The 20,586-nt window shown below is 43.0% G+C and overlaps 1 protein-coding gene across 7 annotated transcripts in view; it reads left to right on the top strand.

Moving 5' to 3' along the window:
* Positions 1-329: 329 nt before the first annotated feature.
* The window catches only part of CADM1 (cell adhesion molecule 1), a 342,534-nt gene continuing 322,277 nt past the window's right edge, over positions 330-20,586 (top strand). For 2 of the 7 annotated variants that reach the window (XM_040976978.1, XM_040976979.1), the window contains exon 1: positions 515-656. In XM_040976978.1, coding sequence (XP_040832912.1) covers positions 530-656 — 127 coding nt within the window. In that variant the 5' untranslated portion in view covers positions 515-529. Of the gene's footprint in view, positions 657-20,586 lie in introns of all 7 variants that reach the window. The other 5 variants (XM_040976976.1, XM_040976975.1, XM_040976980.1 and 2 more) reach the window with 4 other exon arrangements.

Genomic DNA, 20,586 nt, shown 5'->3' with positions numbered 1-20,586 from the left:
CTCTCCACTCCCGCACGCCCCCCAAATCTGTTCTTGCGGTGCAATTGGCAACGTCTGGGGTCCGGGCCAGCTGCGCTCGGCGAGCCCGCGGAGGAGCCCTCTCCTAGCTAGGGAGGCGCTGCGGACGTTGGTCCGAGGCTGCGATTGCTATCAACAGCGCCGATCAAGGTGTCCGGCCAGCCAGGCCCGCCCCCTCGGAGCCCGAGCCGCGGCACGCTGGCCGCCCCGGAGAACACTTCTTTCTTGGATCGGGGGAGAGAGAAAAAAGCGAATCCAAAATGTAACATAAACATATTTGCATACGCCCCGCCCCTTGCCCCGCCCCCGGTGGCGCGGGCGCGCGGCCGAACTCGGGCGCCAGGGGGCGGGGTGCGGGAGGGGGCGAGTCCGCCGGGAGCCGGGTTGGGCTCCCTGTACTGTGATTGGTCTGCTCGGGCTCCGCCTCCGGCGCATGTCATTAGCATCTCATTAGCGGCCCGCTCGGGCTCGGGAGGCAGCCACCGCCGCCAGTCTGAGGCAGGTGCCCGACATGGCGAGTGCTGTGCTGCCGAGCGGGTCCCGGAGTGCGGCGGCAGCGGCGACGGCGGCGGCGCCTCCCGGGCTCCGGCTCCGGCTTCTGCTGTTGCTCCTCTCCGCCGCGGCACTGGTCCCCACAGGTAGGTGTGGGCACCGGCCATTGGGCCCCTGAATCTCTTCAGGCACCCCCAGGAGCCGTAGTCACGGTGGTGGGGGGGAAACGTTTCCATGACAACCTTCCCCCACTTCCTAAATGCGAAAGGGAGGGAGTGTGGAGAAGGAAAGTCGAGGCTGAGCTCGGAGGAGCTGAGGGGACGGTGGTCCCCTCTGCCCTGCCCGGCGGGCTCTGAGGGGGACCCCTCCGGGGTGGCTGCACCCTTACCTTTCCTCTCCGGGCTGGGCGCGGAGTGGAGTGAGGATGGGGGTCGGGGGGCTCCAGAGTATGGGGGAAGGGGCTGGGCCGAAAGCAGCCGCAGACCTCCCGAACCCTCCTCAACTCGCTGTTGTCCCCGTAACTTGCAGGTCCTCGCGTCCCCCCAGCGCTGCCCAGGGTCCCCCCCACCCTCCAACTCCGGCCAGCCCCCCGTGTCTCCATCCCCGAAGCCTGCCCGCCGTGGACCGGCCGCCTCCGGCGTGGTTCCTCCCCGGCTTCCCAGGACATCCCGGACTTGCCGCGTCCGCGCTCGCCCGCGCTTTGCCTTCCTCCTCCGGCCCCGTGGCGGAGCTGCACGCCTCCCGTGTTTCCCTCCGCCCCCCTCGGCTGGGCTGCGGGTGTCCCTGGCCCGGCTCCAGGCGGGGAAAGTTCCCGGGGCCCGGCCCCGCGGGGCGGGAGCCGACGCTCGCTGTCGCCGCCTCTGCGGGCAGGCGCCGGGCGTCCGCAGCCCGTGCGCCCCGCGGCGTCCTCGGCCGCGAGTGGGGACGCTGGCCCTTTCGGGGCGGTGCGGAGGCGGGCGTTCGCGCGCGGCCTCTGCGGCCCCGGGCGGGCACCCCGCGGGCTCCGGGCGCCCCGCACGGGGAGAGCCGCCTTGGGAAGGTGCCCGGGGGCGGCCGCGCACGCCCGGCGCCTTTCGGCAGGAGCTCCGTGTGTGTGGCTTCCCCGTGTGCTGGGCGCGTTGGCGCGGTCGGGAAAGAAGAGGGCAGTGTTTGCATTTGCTAACAAAAGGCAGCCCGGAGCTCTTCTTCCCCAGCGGAAAGGCCGTCCGCGCTGGCTGCATGCACCCTGCCTTGCCTTCCCGCCACCTCGCCGCGCTTGGCTGCAGCGCCCCGGGCCCCGCGCCCCTTTTGGCCGCCTGCTGCGGGCCGAGGGGGAGTCAGCCACCGGTGCAGGAGGGGGTGCAGTAGGCGCAGAGCCCCTCCTTGCAGCTCCGGAGCTGCAGGACCCGGGAGCAACAAGTGGGGCGGAGGACGCCGAGAGCTCAGCGCCCCCCGGCCGCGGAGCCCCCAGCCCCAGGCGGGCTGCGCGCGGGGCCGCCGTTGGGCTCCGGGGGCGCCTCTCCGCTTGAGCTGTGCCTTTTGTTTACACGCTAGAGGACACACAGTTATGTAAACACCGCAGGAGGCAAGATGTAGAAAATGAGCTGTCTGGGTGGTGCTAGTTTTGCGTTGTGGGGATGCGGGGCTGGTTACCTGTCCCCAAACAGGTTGTTTTTTTTTGGTTTTTTTTTTTTTTTTTTGGTGGGGTGAGCATTGGGACTCTGCAGGGGTGGGAGGCTTGGCTTCAGTTTCTGCGTTGAGGACTTTGTCCTATCATGCCAGTGTCTTGTTTCTAAATGCTGTTGATGTATTTTATTTTTTCCCCTCTGTGAATTCTTAATTTTTGACTTAGGAGATGATGGGGTTCAGCCCATGCAGGTGTGGTTACAGCTTCATTTCGGGTGATGTCTGCGACTGGACGGGTTCAATAAAAACGTTCCTCAAAGAGATCCCGCCCTCGTGCTGCTGCATTGTAAAAAGCGCCAGTGTCAGTTAAACGTGAGCACGTGAGTTAAGGCTCGGGAACTGGCGCATAATAGAGGCAACAATAGACTTGTATTGCTGCAAGAAAAAAAAAAGTGTGGAAAGGGGTTGAGAAGCTCAGGTCGGGGCATTGCCTTTCGACCAAGAAGTGGGAGCCCTGCGCTGCCGCTTAGCCACGAGGTAGGCACCCAGCCCGCCTCACCTCTTGAGCCTGCTCCGGAAAGCACCGGGAGTGGCAGCAGCACTCTGTAACTGTAGCGATGAGAAGTTGCTTTCCTGGCTAGCGATCTATATATATGCCGATTTAGAAAGGAGCGGTCTGGAACTCTAGCGTGCATGTCAAAGCTACAGGAACATTCTGTTGCCAGTTACCATGGAAGCAGCTTCTTGCTCTCGTGTACATCCCTGTTTGTATGCCGGTTATCAGACTGTGTTCAAATTAGAAAGTAATTGGCTTTGATTTGTAGTGAGGGGGCTGCGACTTACTTTACGTTCCTTTTTTTTTTCTCTCCGAGTGCGTGTTTTGTACGTGTTGAATTTGAGAAGAGGATCTTGGACCTGCCGTAGGTCCCATTTTGCAGGGAATAGAATTTCCAGTGGGTGGCTTTTCTTCTTAGCCATCCTCTTTGAGCTTTTTCAGAAGCCTCCAGTGCCCACTCCTAGGATTAGAGAAACCTGTTGGTGAGCCTCCTCTCTTCATTCGGCTTGTTTCTTTTATCTTCTTGCTGGGAAAACGAAGAAGGGCCATTGTGCAGTAGGTCCTGGTTTCTTCTGTAACTCAAGTCCAGCATCCCCACTGCAGCCAAAATGGGATTGGCTAAGTTTACTGCGCAGTGCTAGTCGTGCCTGTGGGCTTGTTATGTTTAAGGTGCACGCATGCTGTTGTGTTCCATCCCCCGCGAAGCAGGGGCGCATTCTCTTACCTGCTTTGAGGATGAGAGGAGAGGGCTGCCGGGAAGGGGGCTTGTCCTGGGGAAGGGAAGCCCTGGGGCTGAGTTTCCCTTGCCGTAGCCTGTTAGGGCTCTTAGACCCCCGGTAGGGACTTTACAAAAGTGCCGCCCTGCTCTTGCTGCCTTCCCCTGCATCAAATTGAATAGCGGCAGGAGGGACTTGCACTTGTCTGTGATAGCTTTGATAAAATATCCCTCATTAATGCCACTTTATATTTACAGTGTGTCACTGGAGACGCACAAGGCTTCATTTAGTGACTGGTGTGACGAGACAAGCTTGCATTATTTGCCCGGGACGTTTTGGAGGAACAAGAGACCCATTGAGAGTAATCTTTTGAAATGAACAAATACGAAAAGGGGGGAAATAAAAGAGCAGGCAGTCCTGTGGAACAAAGAGCTTTATTCATATGGATGTTGTACATGCTTTATCCAGTTTTCCCCAGTGGCCCTCCTGGTTAAGGAGAGTGGGTCGGGGAAGACACCGATGGGCAGGACACTTTCACTTCCTCTCTCACTTCCTGACTTTATGTGCTTATCGGAGTTGGTCACTTGAATCAGTGCCTGCTCATCTTTCACCACTCTAAGTTCCCAGAAGGTAATGGGTTCTTGAGTCTCAAAGGGGGATTTGGAAATCCAATCTCCCTGCTGGAGTGTCATCAGAAGGAAGTGTGGCTACCTGTTGAGGTTGATGGTCATTGAGGATATGTTGGCCAAAGGGAAAGAGATGTCACTTTTCTTTGACATGTGTCAAAAAGTGGTTGATAGTCCGTGTCAAATTGGTAAGAAGATGCCTTATAGTCATCCTACTTATTTTTAAAGAAATGTGATGAATGCTAAAATCCAAATTTTCTTCATTATTATGGTGTTTCTTGGGGTTTTTAGTGACTCTCGTTACACCTGATACATCCTAGTGTCATACCTGAGTGAATTTTTATTTTTCTTTGGCCTGTAATGCTAAATGATTTTTTTTAGGCTTTTAAAATGGATAATACTGCTCTGAATATAAACTGTCTCATGCTCCTTGGGTTTCTGCAAGTGACATTTTAATGCCTAATAATTGGCCATTTAGAATTTACATTTTAAAAATGTTTGTGTGTGTGTTTTAACAAAAGGCCTGTTTTTATGTGGGAAAATAACTTTAAATTGGACCAATCTAATCCATGTTATGATTTGAATGGAAATTTACCAGCATTTGAGAAAGATTGTGAGAAATAAATCCAGAGGATTGAAGTGCCGTGTATCTTTGTTGGGAAGTATAATACTGACCATTGCGTTGGGCAATTTTAACTGAAAATCCAGCACGGAAAGGAGAAATCACACAGCGACATCTGTTGCAGAATTGAAAATTTGCTGCTTTGAGTTGGAAGCAATTAGCTCCATATAAGCACATAATGGTATCTGTGTATGTGTGTGTGTTGATAGAAAAATGTGTGTACACATGCTTATATATGCATTTATATGCACATTACACAAAATCTCATACTCAAGATTCATGTTCACTTTAAAAGGAATTTAATAGAAAAATGTCATCTTTTAGCGCAAAAGCTCTTTTTTAAAAATAGTACCCTTTTTAAAACTAGTAGAGATTCTTGTAATCATGGAATTTCACAAAGGGGAATGATACTAGAAATCATCTTGTTATATCTCATTATCTGGAAATGAAGAGGCTAAAAGCCCAAGGAAAGGGACCTTGCTCGCAGCTGACTTGAGGCTAAGTGAGCTGCAGATCTTGGGGACAGGTCTCTTGATGTCCAGCCAGAGGACCTTCTGTTCCACCTCCTGGCAGGGATGCCCAGTGCTGGAGAGGGAGCGCGGGTAGACATTCTCTTGGCTACAAATACTTGATATTCTGAAGGCAGCAAGATTAATAGTTGCTGTAGGTAATAAAACCGTGGATCAAAGGGGTGGCCTCTAGGTAGAAAGGCCCAGTTCTCAGTAACATTGTCTTGGTGTTGACAAATTATTCTGAAACCTGTGGACTTGATTTGGCAGCCACCATACCAGTGTCATCCAAAATGTCATCGCAGAGCAGAACTCCAGCTTTGTGGCTGTGACAAGTGAGGTATTCCATAATGCGGATCTGATTTTGAAGATTTTCATTTCTGTTAATATTTACAGCAGGACTGGTTTCATATAACTGAGGGAAAAGGACGGCTCCTTGGGTCAAGCGTGAGTGCGTAGCTGGATTGGCTTTAGCAGATGCTCGTCTGTTCTCATTAACAGGAAAAGCTGAGAATAACTTATTTTTAGGAAAAAAAAAAGTTTGACTTTTGTAAGATGAATTCTCTTTTACATTTTTTTGGTTATTTTATTACCAAATTACCAGCAATTTTCAAATATATACGAAAATGGTAAAAATGCCATGTTTAGCGCTGTATCCAAATCAGCTAGTTTCAGTCATTATCCAAGTCTAGTCAGTCTTTTTCCTCTATGCATCCTCCTCTTCCCAGCTTTATTTTAAATAAATCATGGACATTGTGTAATTTCTTCCACGATTAATTTTGAATGAATCTCCAAGATACAGCTTTTCTTTTTCAGAATATACGCATGAGTGTAATTTCACAAACCTTGTGGAAAATGGAATGAAGGGTTTATTTTGGTGACAGAAAAATTGAAATCCATGCGTACAGAGGATCTTCAATAAGTTCATGGAAATACATGTTCTGCATGGACTTGAAATTTTTTTGCACCAACACGAAATTTTCTTTTCATTCCATTTTTCCACGTGTCTTGACTGAATATACAGATTTTGTGCTCTACCTTTGCTTACTGAGGAAGGTAAAATAAGGGGTTGATGCAGTGGGTGAAGGCAGCTGGCAGAGATCAGAGAAGCCAGAGAGCCACAACTGCCTGCAAGCAGGAGACGGCTTATGATTTAGTTTATTTCGAGCATGGTTTTGTTTGGATCGGATAAGATGCATTTTATTGTTGTGTAAGCATGCGGTAATTGTAGATAATCCCTCACTGTGGCATGCACCCTTGGCCACACTGGTGATTTCCAGTTGTTTCCATAATGAATACCCTCTGTGTAAGGGCTTCCATAGGGAAGCTTTATTTTAGCTTGATGGCTGTGAGTAACTTCATTTGTTAATCTTTATGGTATCAGTGCCTTTGCATTTTGTGCATATATTGCTTAAAAGGAAAAATGTCTTTTCCTGTTTCTAACTGGCTAAGTGCTAATTTCAGTCGTATTCGGTATCTGAGGTGATCACGACTTTGGCATGGGAATCCCATCCGACCAAGCTGTAAGTATTGGGTTTGGTTGTGCTGGGGATAAAGTGTGATTGGGAGAGAAAAAGTTACTTCCTTTATTTCTCGATCTTTGCCTCATTGATTTTAACTATGAGTCTTTATTTTCAACCGACAACATTGGAATACTTCAGTGTTAATTTCTGGGTTCCTTTGATTTTTCTGAAAATAGGTTGGCTCCATTTTCCAAGGTTCATGAGTTTTTTCAAGAGGTTCTTTCAAATATTTCATGCAATATCGACTATAAACCTGAAATATTTTTTTTTTTTTTGGTTTTCATCTAAACAGGTATTAACATATGAGTTGATTTTGAAGGTTCCGAGTGGCCCTGGACAGGTGAAAACCCGTCTCCTACGTCCCTCCTGAGTCTGCACACATTTCACACAAAAGGAATGCACTTTGGGGAGCCTCAACAAAATCAAATAAAAAGCCTTTGTTTGGAAACCATCAATGGAGGAAAGAACCCACTGGAATGCTTGTAATTACAAGTGGCACCTCGTTGTTTAAATTTCAGAAGCCACAGTTTCTTTTTCAGAGGTTTAAATTGCAGGCTCTAGCTCGCAGCTGCTGTTGTGGTTAACGGGCTGTTCCTCTTTGAAGATGGTCCAGCGCTGGTTCTCAAAAGCTTTGGTGCAATTGACCTAGAACTGTAGTTAGGAAAAATGGAGATGTAGAAATTTATGTATCTAAGTGTGTGTATATATATAAAACTCACATCCAGAATGATGTGGAGCCTTTACTCAAAAGAGAAGCTTGGCATTAAACATTGAGGGAACGCAAGCACTGAGAAAAACCCATTATGAGTGACAGGTGTCTTGAATGAGCTGATTATCTTAAGGAAGATGTGGGATGGGTAAATTTTTTCTTTTAGTGATGTTTTACTGAAATATAGTCATTTGACCCAACATTTTGATCTAGGTATTTCAGAAATGTTAAATAGGCTTGAAATGAAAATGCTGTGATATATATTTAAATGCTACTCAGTGTTTGAAGTTGATGTCCCAATGACACGGACTTTTTAAAATGCCTAGAATAAGTATCTTGCTCTTGGCAGCCTTTTTTGGGAAGGTGGGCACTCATTCCTCTTGAGCTGTCCGACACTGGACTGCAGTGTCACATTGGAATGAAGTTATGTATTCCTTGGACGGGGTGAGGAGGGAGAGGATCTGCCTGAAGCCAAAGGGTTTCGCAGCCCAAGACCTCCCATTGTCTGTGCCTGATCTCCACTTGACTGGGATGAACGCAGAGGTTAACCCGTGGGAAGTAGACCCTTTCGTATTTGTGCTATCACGTTTTCTGTGTCTGCGCCATCGGCATCCTGGTCTCCAAGGCCTCTACCTCTGGAGTCTTCCCCTCCTCTTTGAGCTTTCCCTCGTGGACTGAAGTAAAATGGAGCTAATTCTTTTTCCATGTTCTCTCTGAAAGCCTCAGTGTCCTCTCCAAAGTGGGTAAGTCTCAGAGAGGCTTCCTAGCCACACCCTGCATGCCAGCCCCCCCGCTGTCAGCAAGCACTCAGGTCGGCCTGCTGCAGTTCTACTACTTTTCAGGATAGACGTGTGACCCTTCCTTTCAGAAAACTAACCTCAGATTTTTACTTCTTGTTCCTCCCTTTATTACCCTCTCATTCCCTCTCTAATTGCCCTCATTTCTTATTACTTTTCAGCCCAATCCTGATGGGACTGGAAGACTGATGATTCTCCAGTGAGGCCGAGGAAGAAAGTAGTTCTGCTGATCAGCTTTCCACTGGTTGCCATTGCACAAAATTACCCTCTTCACTGCTTTTCCCTTGACTGTCTTGGTTTATAGGTGTAGGATGGCCGATTCTCCTTGCCTGCCTTGAGAATAAACACCTTCCTTTTGTAGCTTTCATTTTAGCTAACACCCACTTTACCTAAAATAGACCTCAAAACAGGTTTTTTTTTTTCCTTTGCTTTTTGCTTTAAAGGTATATTCATGAGTGGTTTTCAGTGCGCTAAGCTAAGCCAAGCTGCTGTTGACATTATGGTGATGATTTTAATGGAAATTGAAAATTTTGGAATGCTGGAAAGATCTATGTTGTAGTCTGTATTGGAATATGAGAAGGTACTACAGCACCAAAAAGGGGTAACTGAGTCAAAAAATCTAGACTGCTGAAGTCAGACATTTAGACAGAAGGTGAAGTCGTTAAGAAATAAGAAGAGTTAAAGTCAAAAAGTCAAAGAGAAAGGGAGTTGGCAGAGGTGAGTTTGGCCCCTCCGAAGATGAAGCCAGGACCGCCACCTCTGAGTAGTGACCGGTGCTCCTGTCCAGCTCTTGGGTTCCTGAGAAAAACGTGCTGGCAGACGTGGTAGTGAAGGGCTCCGAAATCCAGACCGTTCATAGCCAGTGTTTGAAACGTGCTTGACTTTGGGAGTAGTGTTGTCTAACTCATCCAGTTAGCTAGGCTGTGATTTTGTTTGTATTATTGTAGATAATACACAGGGTGTATTCTTGCTGCTTTAAGAAGCAAAAAAATGAAGTCTTTGTTTCTCAGTCTAAATTCTAGGTTTATAATCGTAAGGGTCTTTCTAAGCCCTATATCTGGTAGTGTTTCCCTGTTTCCCCCTTTCTAGGATCTCTACCCTTTCAGAATTCAATTCTTATTCCTGGAAAAAAGTATGCAGTGTAACAAAGTGGCATATACAATTTTTTGATTATTTTGGAATGTCTTGGGACAGTCTTGTGGGAAGTACGTTCTGTGCCAAAATGTGGTGTGTATTGTGGCCCCTTGCTGATGGGTGTGATAAGCCAGGCCTCAGAGAGATTACAAGCCATCGGTTTGATTTTTCTCTTTGGAATAGAAAAGGAGCATTGCCTCATTTCTCTTGCAGAAACCTTTATTTAAACAATGAAAACTTCAAAGATAGGGAGGAAAAAACAAGTTAATTTAGTGCTAAATTACTGCTCAAATGGTTTTATCTTTTAAAAGGTTCAAGTAGAGATTAGCTTAATCGACACTGAATTTTCGCTTTTTCTTGTGCGTATCTTGTGAGCACATTTCCTTGTGCAGAGGTCTCTTTCTCTTCCTTTAGTTTGTTAGGAATCATGGAAATGTTGGTTGCTCTGATCACTGTTTTTCGTGGGTCAGATTGGCAAGTGGAATAACCCAGTTAAGTAATACAATAGTGAAAGCGAGTGCTTGTTAGTTAATGGACAGTAAAAAATGGGCAGACGCTTGGCCCAGTGGTCAAGAGGACAGTTTGGTAGCCCACACCTATTGCTGACTCCCATTGAGTCCCAACTCTGCTTCCAGTTCAACTTGCTGTGGACGCTGAGAAGCAGGCTGTGTCTCAAATACTTGGGTTGCTGCCGCCTGTGAGGGAGACCAAGATTGAGCTCCTGGTTCCTGGTTTTGATCTGGTCTAGCCCCAGCACTTCCAAGTATTTGGGAACTAGAATAGTGGATGGAATTTTGTGTCTCTGCTTTTCAGATAAATAAATGATGAATTAATATGAAAGAGCAGCAAGATAGCCTACCTCATGGAATGACTGAAATAGGATGAAGTCAGACATGGATATGTTGAAGAAGGGAATGTTACCCAATTATCTATTCGTTTGTCAGTTTTCTTGAAACAGATGCTGCTTGATGTTGGAGTTTATGTGTCAGGTTACCACGAGTAATAATCATATTTGTAAATCCCTCACATGTTCAAGAATACTGAACAAAAGTCATACAAAGGATTGATTCAGGGTGAACTCCCCAGCATCTGTGAGGTGAAGCTGAAGAGCTAAGTGAGAATACAATCCACTCCACAGTTGAGTGTTTTCTGAAAGTGAATGAAATCATCTGGTAACCTTGGAGAAACTGATGATGATAATAATCTCTTAATAGCTGGGCCTTGTAAGAGAGACAGGATTTTATTATTTTACTCAGCTTTCTCTATTTAATAAACTGTGCTTAGTCGAGAAATGGTATTTCTGTATTTAACCAGTAAGACATGTGGTAGGAAAATGAGCATTGAAAAATAAGTTAAAAGATGGGAATCTATTTTGATACTCAGCACGTTATTGGGAACCTCTCCAGAACTTTTTAATTTATTTTTATGACTTGTATTTTTAAAAATTTCAAAATCATAGGGAAGTAGAAGGAAGGGTACATAGACAGTGAATACCTGTGTTAATTTACCCTACTGAGATTCATCAAGTGCTAACTTGTGCTCATTTGCTTAATGATTCTTTCTCTCGAAATCATACACACATCTTCAATTGTCTTTTTTCCCCCTGAGGCATGGAAAACATGAGTTTTAAGGATCATGATGCTTCGTTCTTGAATACTCTCAGCATGTAGCTCTGAAGAAGAACGTGGATATTTTCCTACACAATCTTAGTAACTTTATGACTTAAAATTATTACATTAATTCAGTAATGTTACCTGATATTTACTCTGTGTTCAAACTTATCCTTTTTTTATTGTTACATTTTATGTTTCTTTGTCCTCCTCATCCAGAATCCATCAGGCATCTCTTGCTTCCTGCCTTTTAGTACAGAGTTGTTATCCTGCTTTCTATTTTTATTGTTACTGGAGTTGTTTCCATTAAGGAGCTCTTGATAGGGTATCTTTCCTGGCATTGACATTTTGATGAGTTCAGACCTGCTGCTTTATAGAATGTTCTACACATTGATCATTCCCCCGTAGTTTGCTTCAGATGAAGCAAAAATCTTTGTCAAGAATACTGCATAATTAATGATGCCACCTTTTTTCAGCGTCACAGCAAAAGTGAAGATGTTTACCCTCGTAGTCTTTTATCCCTTGTTTAGATAAACAAGATCAGATTGATTACTTGCGTTAGGTTGATTTACAGATTTGTCCATTTTTGTTTCTTTGTAATTGTTGAGTAATTGGTAGGATATTTTGAAGCTGGAATCTTGTTCTGTAGTTCCACTTTACTTAATGATTGCCGCAGAACTGATAAGTCTTGCTTGAATGAAAACCAGAAATTTCTCTCATTCTGAAATTTCTTTTTTATATTGAGCACATTCAACATAAATAAGATTTTGCCGTTGCCTTCCTCTCCTTAATTTTAAAAATCAGATGTGCTTATGGATTTGAAAAAATAAAAGTTCAATGTAATATATTTTATTACTGTCATCTTTGGTGTGATTCTTCAGATTGATTCCTTTATCCTTTTGATATACTTGAGATATTCGCATTAATTTTTAAGCACTTTCTTATTTCATCTCACAAGAGGCAATCTAAATCTACCTTATATTTTCCCTGTGTCAGAACCAGTCAAGTATTTTCCCCAAGGAGGCTTAGTTCTTTTTAATGAGGAAACAGACTCATTACTATTGATATGTCATTGTTGCTAGCCCTTTTCGACTCAGTGGACAGAATTGTAGTACACATGCGTGGACACACCAACACCCACTGGGATAACATGCATAGACGCATACACGTTCACAGTGGATAACGCATACGTGCACACACACACGCGCGCGCGCGCTGGGATACTGGGAAGCACATGACATTTTGCAACAAAGTGAATGCAGCTGAAGATCACTATAATAAGTGAAATAAGCCAGATTCAAAAACAAAAATATCATGTTTTCTCTTATTTTTGATAGTTATAGAGGGCTAAAAACTGTGCTGTCAAGTAATTTGGTATGTAGTACAAATACCGCTCCACTATGTGGACGTATATTCTCATTTAACATGTTAAAATACATTGGAGGATAGTGAAAGTTCTTGGTGTGATGCTTTGTTCTTAATTTGGATGTTGTCCTGTGGGTGATCAGGTAGCAGAAAAACCTCATTGGTCTGTACGCTTAAGTGGAGCTCTTGCTATATATAGTGTATATTAATGAAATGTTTAAAAAATGTATTTGAAGGCAGAGTGACGGAGAGAAATAGAGCAAGAGAGAGATGTTCCACATGCTAATTCACTCCTTAGATGGCCACAACAGCTCAGAGTGGGCCCGGCCAACACCAGGAGCATGGAATTCTAGATGTCCCATATTAGTTGCAGGAGCCAAAACAATGGGCCATCTCCTGCTACCCTCCCAGATACAGGGATCTGGATTGAAAGCAGAGTATCTAAGACTGGAGCTGGTCCAGCTTGGATATGGAATGCTGGCATTGGAAGCATTGGCTAACCCGCTGTGCTATAATACTAGACCTGCCATTCTTTTAGTCTATAAAATGGACCTCACTGACAGTAAATAGAATACTGTTGTCACAGGTTCACAAACTGGATTTGTTTGTGTTGTTGATTAAAGAGACACATAATTTGGATCATTTATGTTTATATTCACCTTTAGTATTTTTTATATTTTAAGTTTTTGAATATAAATCTTAATGTGCCTAAAAATCGAAATCGTATAAAGAAATCTCACTTACTACTGTTTACCTTCTGTTACATCCCACTAACCTTAGAGAAATCAATTCATTTTCCTATGTATCTTTTCTATTGAAAAATAATAGGTCATGTTCTGCCTTTTTTTGAAGATTTATTTATTTTTATTGAAAGAGATTTATAGAGAGGAGGAGAGACAGAGAAATACCTTCCATCTGCTGGTAAACTCTCCAAATGGCAGCAAAGGATCCAAAACCAGGAGCCAGGAGTTTCCTCCAGGTCTCCCAAGCAACTGCAGGGTTCCTAGGCTTTGGGCCGTCTTTCCCAGGCCACAAGCAGGGAGCTGGATGAGAAATGGAGCATCTGGAACCTGAACCAGTGCCCATATGGGATGCCAGAGCTTGTACATAAAGTATTAGCCAGGTGAGTCATCTTCCTGGTCCCAGATATTCTGCTTTTTAAACTTTCATGTGAGTGTTTTACGTTTTGCCTTTCTCCTCAACAATAAAAGACAAGTATATATCATCAGTCTGTTTTAATCGTAGTAGAACTTGAAGTACACAGTCAAGACACATTTTGCATCGAAGCTGTAGATATAGAGAACTATATATCTTCATTCTTGATCTCAGTGATTGTAAATAGCTGCCCATTGATTCATTTCACAGATAACACCGGGAAGATACCAGGTTCCTTGTTCTTGAGGGACAGGTTTCAAGCCTCAGGAACAGGATATGAGCCAGATTCATCCTCAAAACTCAAAATTGTAAACCTCTAACTAGTTTCTAAGAATTTAAAATGTCTATAATACCATGTCTTTGCCACAGCTGTCACTATCTTTTGTTTCTAGAGGAAGACTACCAGTATCTACCAAAGAGCTCCAGACATCTGGGAGCCATTTCCCTTGCTGTCCTCTTTCTACCAAGTTTTGCCCATTTTCATTTTACAAGTGAGAAAAGTAGACCTAAATTGGTGTATTAGTTCCTTAATGGGTCCATACCTTTCACACGGGAAATGGCTTGTTGCTGTGTTTAAAAAAAATGAAATGGGTAAGGCAGTCTGTTTTGTGAAGAAGCATCCATTGTTTGTGTGGCTATATAGTTTGGTGCAAAATGAGACTGTGACAAAATTCAGCTTATAGAGTTAACTTCCTCCAACAAACAGAAATAAGGTTTCCTTTCGGTCATAAGTGGAACACAGGAGAGATTCTGTGCGTGTGTGTGTGTATTATATCCATAATATTGCTTCTAGATGGAGCTTTCTAAACGCAAATCAGATTGTCATTTTGTGGCTGAACATCTTGAAATGTGTTCTGGGTACCTTGAGGGTGAAGTTTACTCTCTGAGTATGTCCTGTAATCTCCATCACTTGGCTGCTGTCTTCCCGTCCTGCTCTCTTGTTGCCAGCTCACCGTGCTGTGTTCTTGCTGTAGGACTGCTGTAGTGCCTCAGATGCACCTTGCTCTCATGCTTCTCTGCCTGGAGCATTCTTCTTGCATAATTCCTACATAATCTTTTCAGAACCAACTCAAGCATGCATCAGCACTTTAAGGAAACTTCTGTTCCCCAGGCTTGTTACATGTATTTTCCTGAGAGTTTTTTCTGACTTTTCTTGTTTGGTCTTGTCATACGTTCTTCCCTGAATTGCCCAGGTCTCACCTATATACTTGTTGTGGCTTTTGTATTTGTCCACCATACTTCCACTGATAGAAATGCTACATTCTTCTGCCTTTCATGCTGATATGTTTAAATCCTGTGTATGCATAGAGGTCCAGGTCCACTGTTTTTTTTTTCCCCTAAGTCTTACGGGTCATAAATAATTTCCTAGTCTGTATATAATGTTTTCCTTTCAGCTTCCACTGCAGTTTGTCTAACCCTTTCATGACTTTTGACGTTTCACTTTAATATATGTTGACAAGTATCCATGGACATATTCCTTCTAGCCCTGTATAAGAGAGGTTATTCATCTTAGTGCCCTTATTAGCATAAAGTCCAAGGCATACTCCATGCTTAATAAACACTTATTAAAGCAGTGAATGGTTTGGAAATTAGGTTCCATTTACCATTAAATAATTTATAATCCTTTCATTATAAATATGAATGAACAAGGAATGTTATGGTACTAATTCAATCTTAAAATCAGTACAAAAATGTGTCCACTTCTAAGCCTTGTTTATTCACAATCTCCATTTCCTGGATACACAGTATAAATTTCCAGTGTGCATATATCCTATCATTTTTTTCATTAGTTATGAATCATGGTGGGTGGGCTGTAGAATTTTCACTGGCCGTTCTGATTATGAATTTAATTCAGTAATTTTCTTCTTTTGGGGGCTATAATTCTTAGAATTCTAGTAGAAATTATTTCTTCTGACATAATGAAGAGTTTGATTTTTTTGTAGCTCAAAAAATTGACTTATAATGTGTTTGTTTGTGCATGGTTTTTTTGTTGGGCAATCATTGGAAAGATTTAGACTCGCAGCCCAGATAAAAATCTTGTCTTAACACGGAGATATATTCTCAGAAGAAGCATGGTGAACATACGGAAATTTAGACCTCAGGGTAACAGTTTTCCTTGTTCAGTAATAAAGATGTGTGTGGAGTCAGTGGCTACAGGATCAAAAAATAGATCACTGTAATCGGATCAAACATGAGAAACGGCTTGTTGCTGTGTTTAAAAAAAAAATGAAATGGCTAAGGCAGTCTGTTTTGTGGAGTTGCTTCCACTGTTTGTATGGCTATATAGTTTGGTGCAAAATGAGACTGTGACAAAATTCAGCTTATAGAGTTAACTTCCTCCAACAAACAGAAATAAGGTTTCCTTTTGGTCGTAAGTGGAAAACAGGGAAGATTCTATGTATAGGCAGAGGGAGTGTGTTTGCTAACATTATCTTTTAATTTAGGAGAAGTTTGGATTTTGTTCTCGCCTGTGAATATAGAGGTGGAACCACTCTAACCAGAGTTTATTGCTGTAATATTTTAAAAATGCATTCGTAACACTGATGTATCTGTGACCTTGGGAAGGCGTTTTTTGAAGAGGTGGGGGTGGCCAGCCCTTTTCCTCACTGTCATAAGTGATGCCTACTCAATAACTCTAACTTCCTGACAGTATTGGGAGAGGGAGGAGGGCATATCGTAACTTGTTTTTATGGCTTATTTCTGAAGTGTTCCTTTCGTAGTCACATCCATCCATTTAGACTTCTCTTTTCTCTGCCTTAGGCATGCATCCAACCTAGACTGTGTTTGGTGCTTTAAATGCTTTGAATTATGGGAAATCGTAGTATTTTATCGATGCTTCCCTTGTAGCTATCCAGCTCTATAGTTTCTTAGGTGACACAGCTTGCATTTCTTCAGCATTGTGAGTGGATTATTGCAATTAGTTGAGATTTGAAGAGGAATGGCAGATCTTTCGTTTTTCCTACTTTTTGTTGTATCTGCCCCCTTCTTGGTACATTTTAAAATTTTTTCAGGGATTGCTCTTTTAAGAAATCCTTTAAGTTAGTGGCATTAAACTCTTTACACCATAACTCTTGGCAGGTATATCTATCAGTGTGACTTACTGTCAGGTAAATAATGATTTGATAGCAATAGTAAAGAAAATTTTTATCTTAAAATACAGATTTTGTCAGTGTGTTAACATATAGTATTTGATGTTATTCAAGAAGAAGAAAAGATTAATCAGTTTCTTCTACAATTAGATGACTAATGCTTCAAGCATAATATTTAAAAACAGTTGCTTCTAGGTCCTGTCTGCAGGATTGCTATTTCATTATTGTGGTCATTTGCATGAAAACAAATTGATGTGTCTTTGAATAACTCTCATTCAGCTTTATTTTCCCCCTGAATTGTCATTCCTCAATTATTATATTCCATTCATGAATCATGCTTAGAAAGAATTTCAGACTAAGGTAGTAGCAGAATTTTTCTTCACTTTTTTAAACCAAAAATTATCTCAATTTTCATATTAATTTATCTATTATTACATCTCTTTATTCTTATTTCATAAGGTGAATGCATACAGAGTTAGGTTTTAATAGAATAATTTTTCAGGTTTTCGGATTTTTTAAAGTGAGGTTACCACCTTCAAGATTTTGACCTGAACTTTTCATGAACTGAAGGATCAAGAAAAAAGATAGAATAAAAAAAGAGATGAATATATAATGTACTCATAATTGAATAACTGATCAAACTTAAATTCATTTTATAACATCCAGTAGTGGTTTCCAAAGTGCTCTACCATTTCAGTGAAGAGAAGTTCTGTATTTATAAATTTAATCTCTCCTGTTAGATTTTACTCATTTTTATTTTTTATTTGAAAGGTAGAGTGACAGAGATTTTCCACCTCCTAGTTCACTCTCCACATGCCCACAACAGTCAGGATTGGGCCAGGAGACAGGAACTCAGTTTTGGTCTCACCTGTGGAAGACAGCAATCTCTTGCCTACCAGGCACATTTGCAGGAAGCCGGATGGGAAGCAGAGCTGCAGGTGAGCTAATCCCAGGCTCTCTGACAAGGAATGTGGGCAGCCAGTGCTTTAATCCAGGCACAACACAATGCCCTCCCTCATTTGAAGAAGATATTTTACTCTTAAAGTACAACAAAGATGCTAGGCTCTATCTTCTCTGTTCTCTTTGATGTTCTGAGAAGTGTGACTGTGGCAACAGCAGAGAACTAGTAAGGAGCAGAGGTTTCAGGTTGTTGTAGGAAGAAGGAAGCTGGCAAAGAGAGTATCTTGAAGGTTTTCTACTTGAGCAAAGGCTAGAAATCATGGGGAAGAGAAGGGACAACATTCCAGATTGAGGAGAAGCACAGGAGTAAAGATTTACAGATAAAAAAGCTTAGACTGCCAGTGAGAGATGGAATAGCAAGAGATGGCCAGGATGGGAAAATTTTGGAGTGCTGGATTTAGGTTGAGTTCAAGAAGTCTGTGGACACTGTGACAATTTTTTTTAACAGTAAAGAATCATCAGATTGGTGATTAAGGAATATGAATCTGGCAGTGTTAGAAATTGATTAAGTTAGAAACAGGGAAATTGGTTGGGAATATAATAATTCATTTGTAACCTGTGAAAACTGGAACTAGAGTGGTGAAGAAGGAATGTAGATAGAATTTCCTGGATTTTGTAGCTTACCCGGGAATGAGCATTGAGGGAAGAACAACAGAAATGGAGACATCCTTTGCTTTTGAAGGTGAAGAACTAGAACATTCTATTGAAAATAAATTAATGTGGTAAGTTTAGTAGGATAGGAAAATGAGTTTGGCTTTGTATAATGTTAAACTTCAGTCAGTTTCAGAAGGTACTGGCAGAAAGTATTTAGAAGACAGCTTGAGAAAGTGAGTTTGGGAGAGAAGTTGCGAGTAGAGCTAGAGTTGTGGAAGGGAAAGTAATCTGAAAAGAACTGATAAGTAGAATTATACATTATTATTTTACTCATATATCTCATACACATTTATTGAAATAACCACTGTGTGCACATCCTTGTGTTAGGTACTGAACATGGGCAAGATTGGGAGAGATCCCAAGGGGTTAGTGCATAAGGTACAACCTCAAGGAAGGTGTGCTTACCTTGTGAATACCAGGAATGATTGTGAGATTAACGTTGTGGAAAGAGGGAGTCGGGTAGCAGTTGAACACAGTGATGTGAGAGGAAAGAGGGGGGCGGGGGTTGGCTGTGGTCTTGGAAGTGAAAGAACTACCGAGAGTAAGTTATGTAAGCAAATGAAATTGTACTTAACTGACATGGTCACTTATGCAACTAAAACAATGGCAAACCAGAACCAGATTCCCAGGTTTTGATTTGAGTCCCCTTCTCTTAGTGGTACACAGTCCACGCTTGGGGAACTGGAGAACCAGCTCAGCCTGTCCATATTACTTAGCATGTTGTTTAATTAAGATTCTTGAGGTTGTAGTGTTGAATAAAGAACAAATTAATGAACCTGAGGACTGTTGTTGTATTTCATGTAGTGAGTGACAGCTTTGGCAGGTTTCATCGCGGAGGGAGGATAGATGGAAGCTGTTTCCCTGGAAGTGTGCAATTTTAACAGTCGTCACCAGAGAACAAAAACAAATCCTAGCGTAGCACAGGGAGCACTTGCAGGATGGCAGGATGAATCTAGGTCAGCTTAACAGCAACTCCTATTCTTTAGGTAGATTAATGTTTGCCGCGCTGGTTTTCAGCATGCCCTGTGAAGTCGGAGACTGTGCATTGCTTCTGTTTTAGTTCCCTTTCTCTTGCTGTAACAATACCTCACACTGGGTCATTTATAAAGACAGAGGCTGATTTTGACTCACAGTTTGGGAGGCCCAAGAGAATTAGACTGGTTTCTGTTCAGTTTCTAGCAAATACCTTGGACTTGCAGGGCAGGTAGGTACATGCAGAAGGAGCAAAACTTGTGGAATAGGCTAGCTTTATAATAACCCTCTCCAGTGATAGCTGATGCATTCTCACGAAGGTATTCTTCTGACAAAGGTATTAATCTGTCTCTACTTTTATCTTCCAACACTACAACAATGGCAACCAAATTTCAACCTGAGTTTTGGCAGAGACAGTAACATCCAACCCTGGTAGTTTCTTAGTGTATGTTAATCAGTAAGGAGGGAGGCCCTAATTAAATGGGTTTGTAGGAGTAGTATGATTTATAGTTCAGCAGCTTGTGTAGCATAATTCTCAGAAGTGATCTGCACTTCCTCAACTCTTCTATATTAAAAAGCTACATCCTAGTGGAAATTCCACATATAAGGCATCTTCATAAAGTTCGGGAAAACTGCTTGCTATGAAAAACTATGCATGGATTTCAAAAGGTTTTCATATAATAATAAATAAATAAATCCATATTTATAAAATAAATAAATAAATTTATTCATATTAATAAATAAATTCATATTTATTTATTTATTTTTAAAGATTTATTTATTTTTTATTGGAAAGGCGGATATACAGAGAGGAGAGACAGAGAGGAAGATCTTCCATCTGATGGTTCATTCCCCAAGTGGCTGCAACGGCTGGAGCTGAGCCAATCTGAAGCCAGGAGCTCTTCCGGGTCTCCCACATGGATGCAGGGTCCCAAAGCTTTGGGCCATCCTTGACTGCTTTCCCAGACCACAAGCAGGGAGCTGGATGGGAAGTGGGGCTGCCAGGATTAGAACCGGTGCCTATATGGGATCCTGGAGCGTTCAAGGCGAGGACCTTAACCGGTACGCTCTTGCGCCGGGACCAATTCATATTTATTTTTAAAAATTGTTATTTATTACTTATTTGACAAACATATACACAGAGGTAGGAGGGTATAAGAGGCCTTAAGAGACCTTCTATTCATAGGTTTGCTCCTCCGATGGCTACGGTAGTCAGGGTTGAGCCAAGTCAGATCTAGGAGCCCAGAACTTAACGTGACTCTGCCTTGTGAACGTCAGGGATGTAAGTACCTGAGCCATTGCCTTCTGCCTCCCAGGGTGTTACGTTCGTCAGAAGTTAGATTGGAGTTGAAGGTGCTACTCAAGCCAGGGACTCTGGATTCTGTGGGCATCCCAGACCATATACTAATCACTTCCCCCAAATACTGGCCCCATTTCCCCCAACAAACTTCTTTTCATTCTACTTTTCCACTAA

The sequence above is a fragment of the Ochotona curzoniae genome, unplaced genomic scaffold (genome assembly GCF_017591425.1).
Source record: "Ochotona curzoniae isolate NIBS_2020 unplaced genomic scaffold, NIBS_Ocur_1.0 contig_2723, whole genome shotgun sequence".
Taxonomy (NCBI): domain Eukaryota; kingdom Metazoa; phylum Chordata; class Mammalia; order Lagomorpha; family Ochotonidae; genus Ochotona; species Ochotona curzoniae.
The sequence above is the reverse complement of the archived record's forward strand: the minus strand, read 5'-3'. Positions and strand labels throughout refer to the sequence as shown.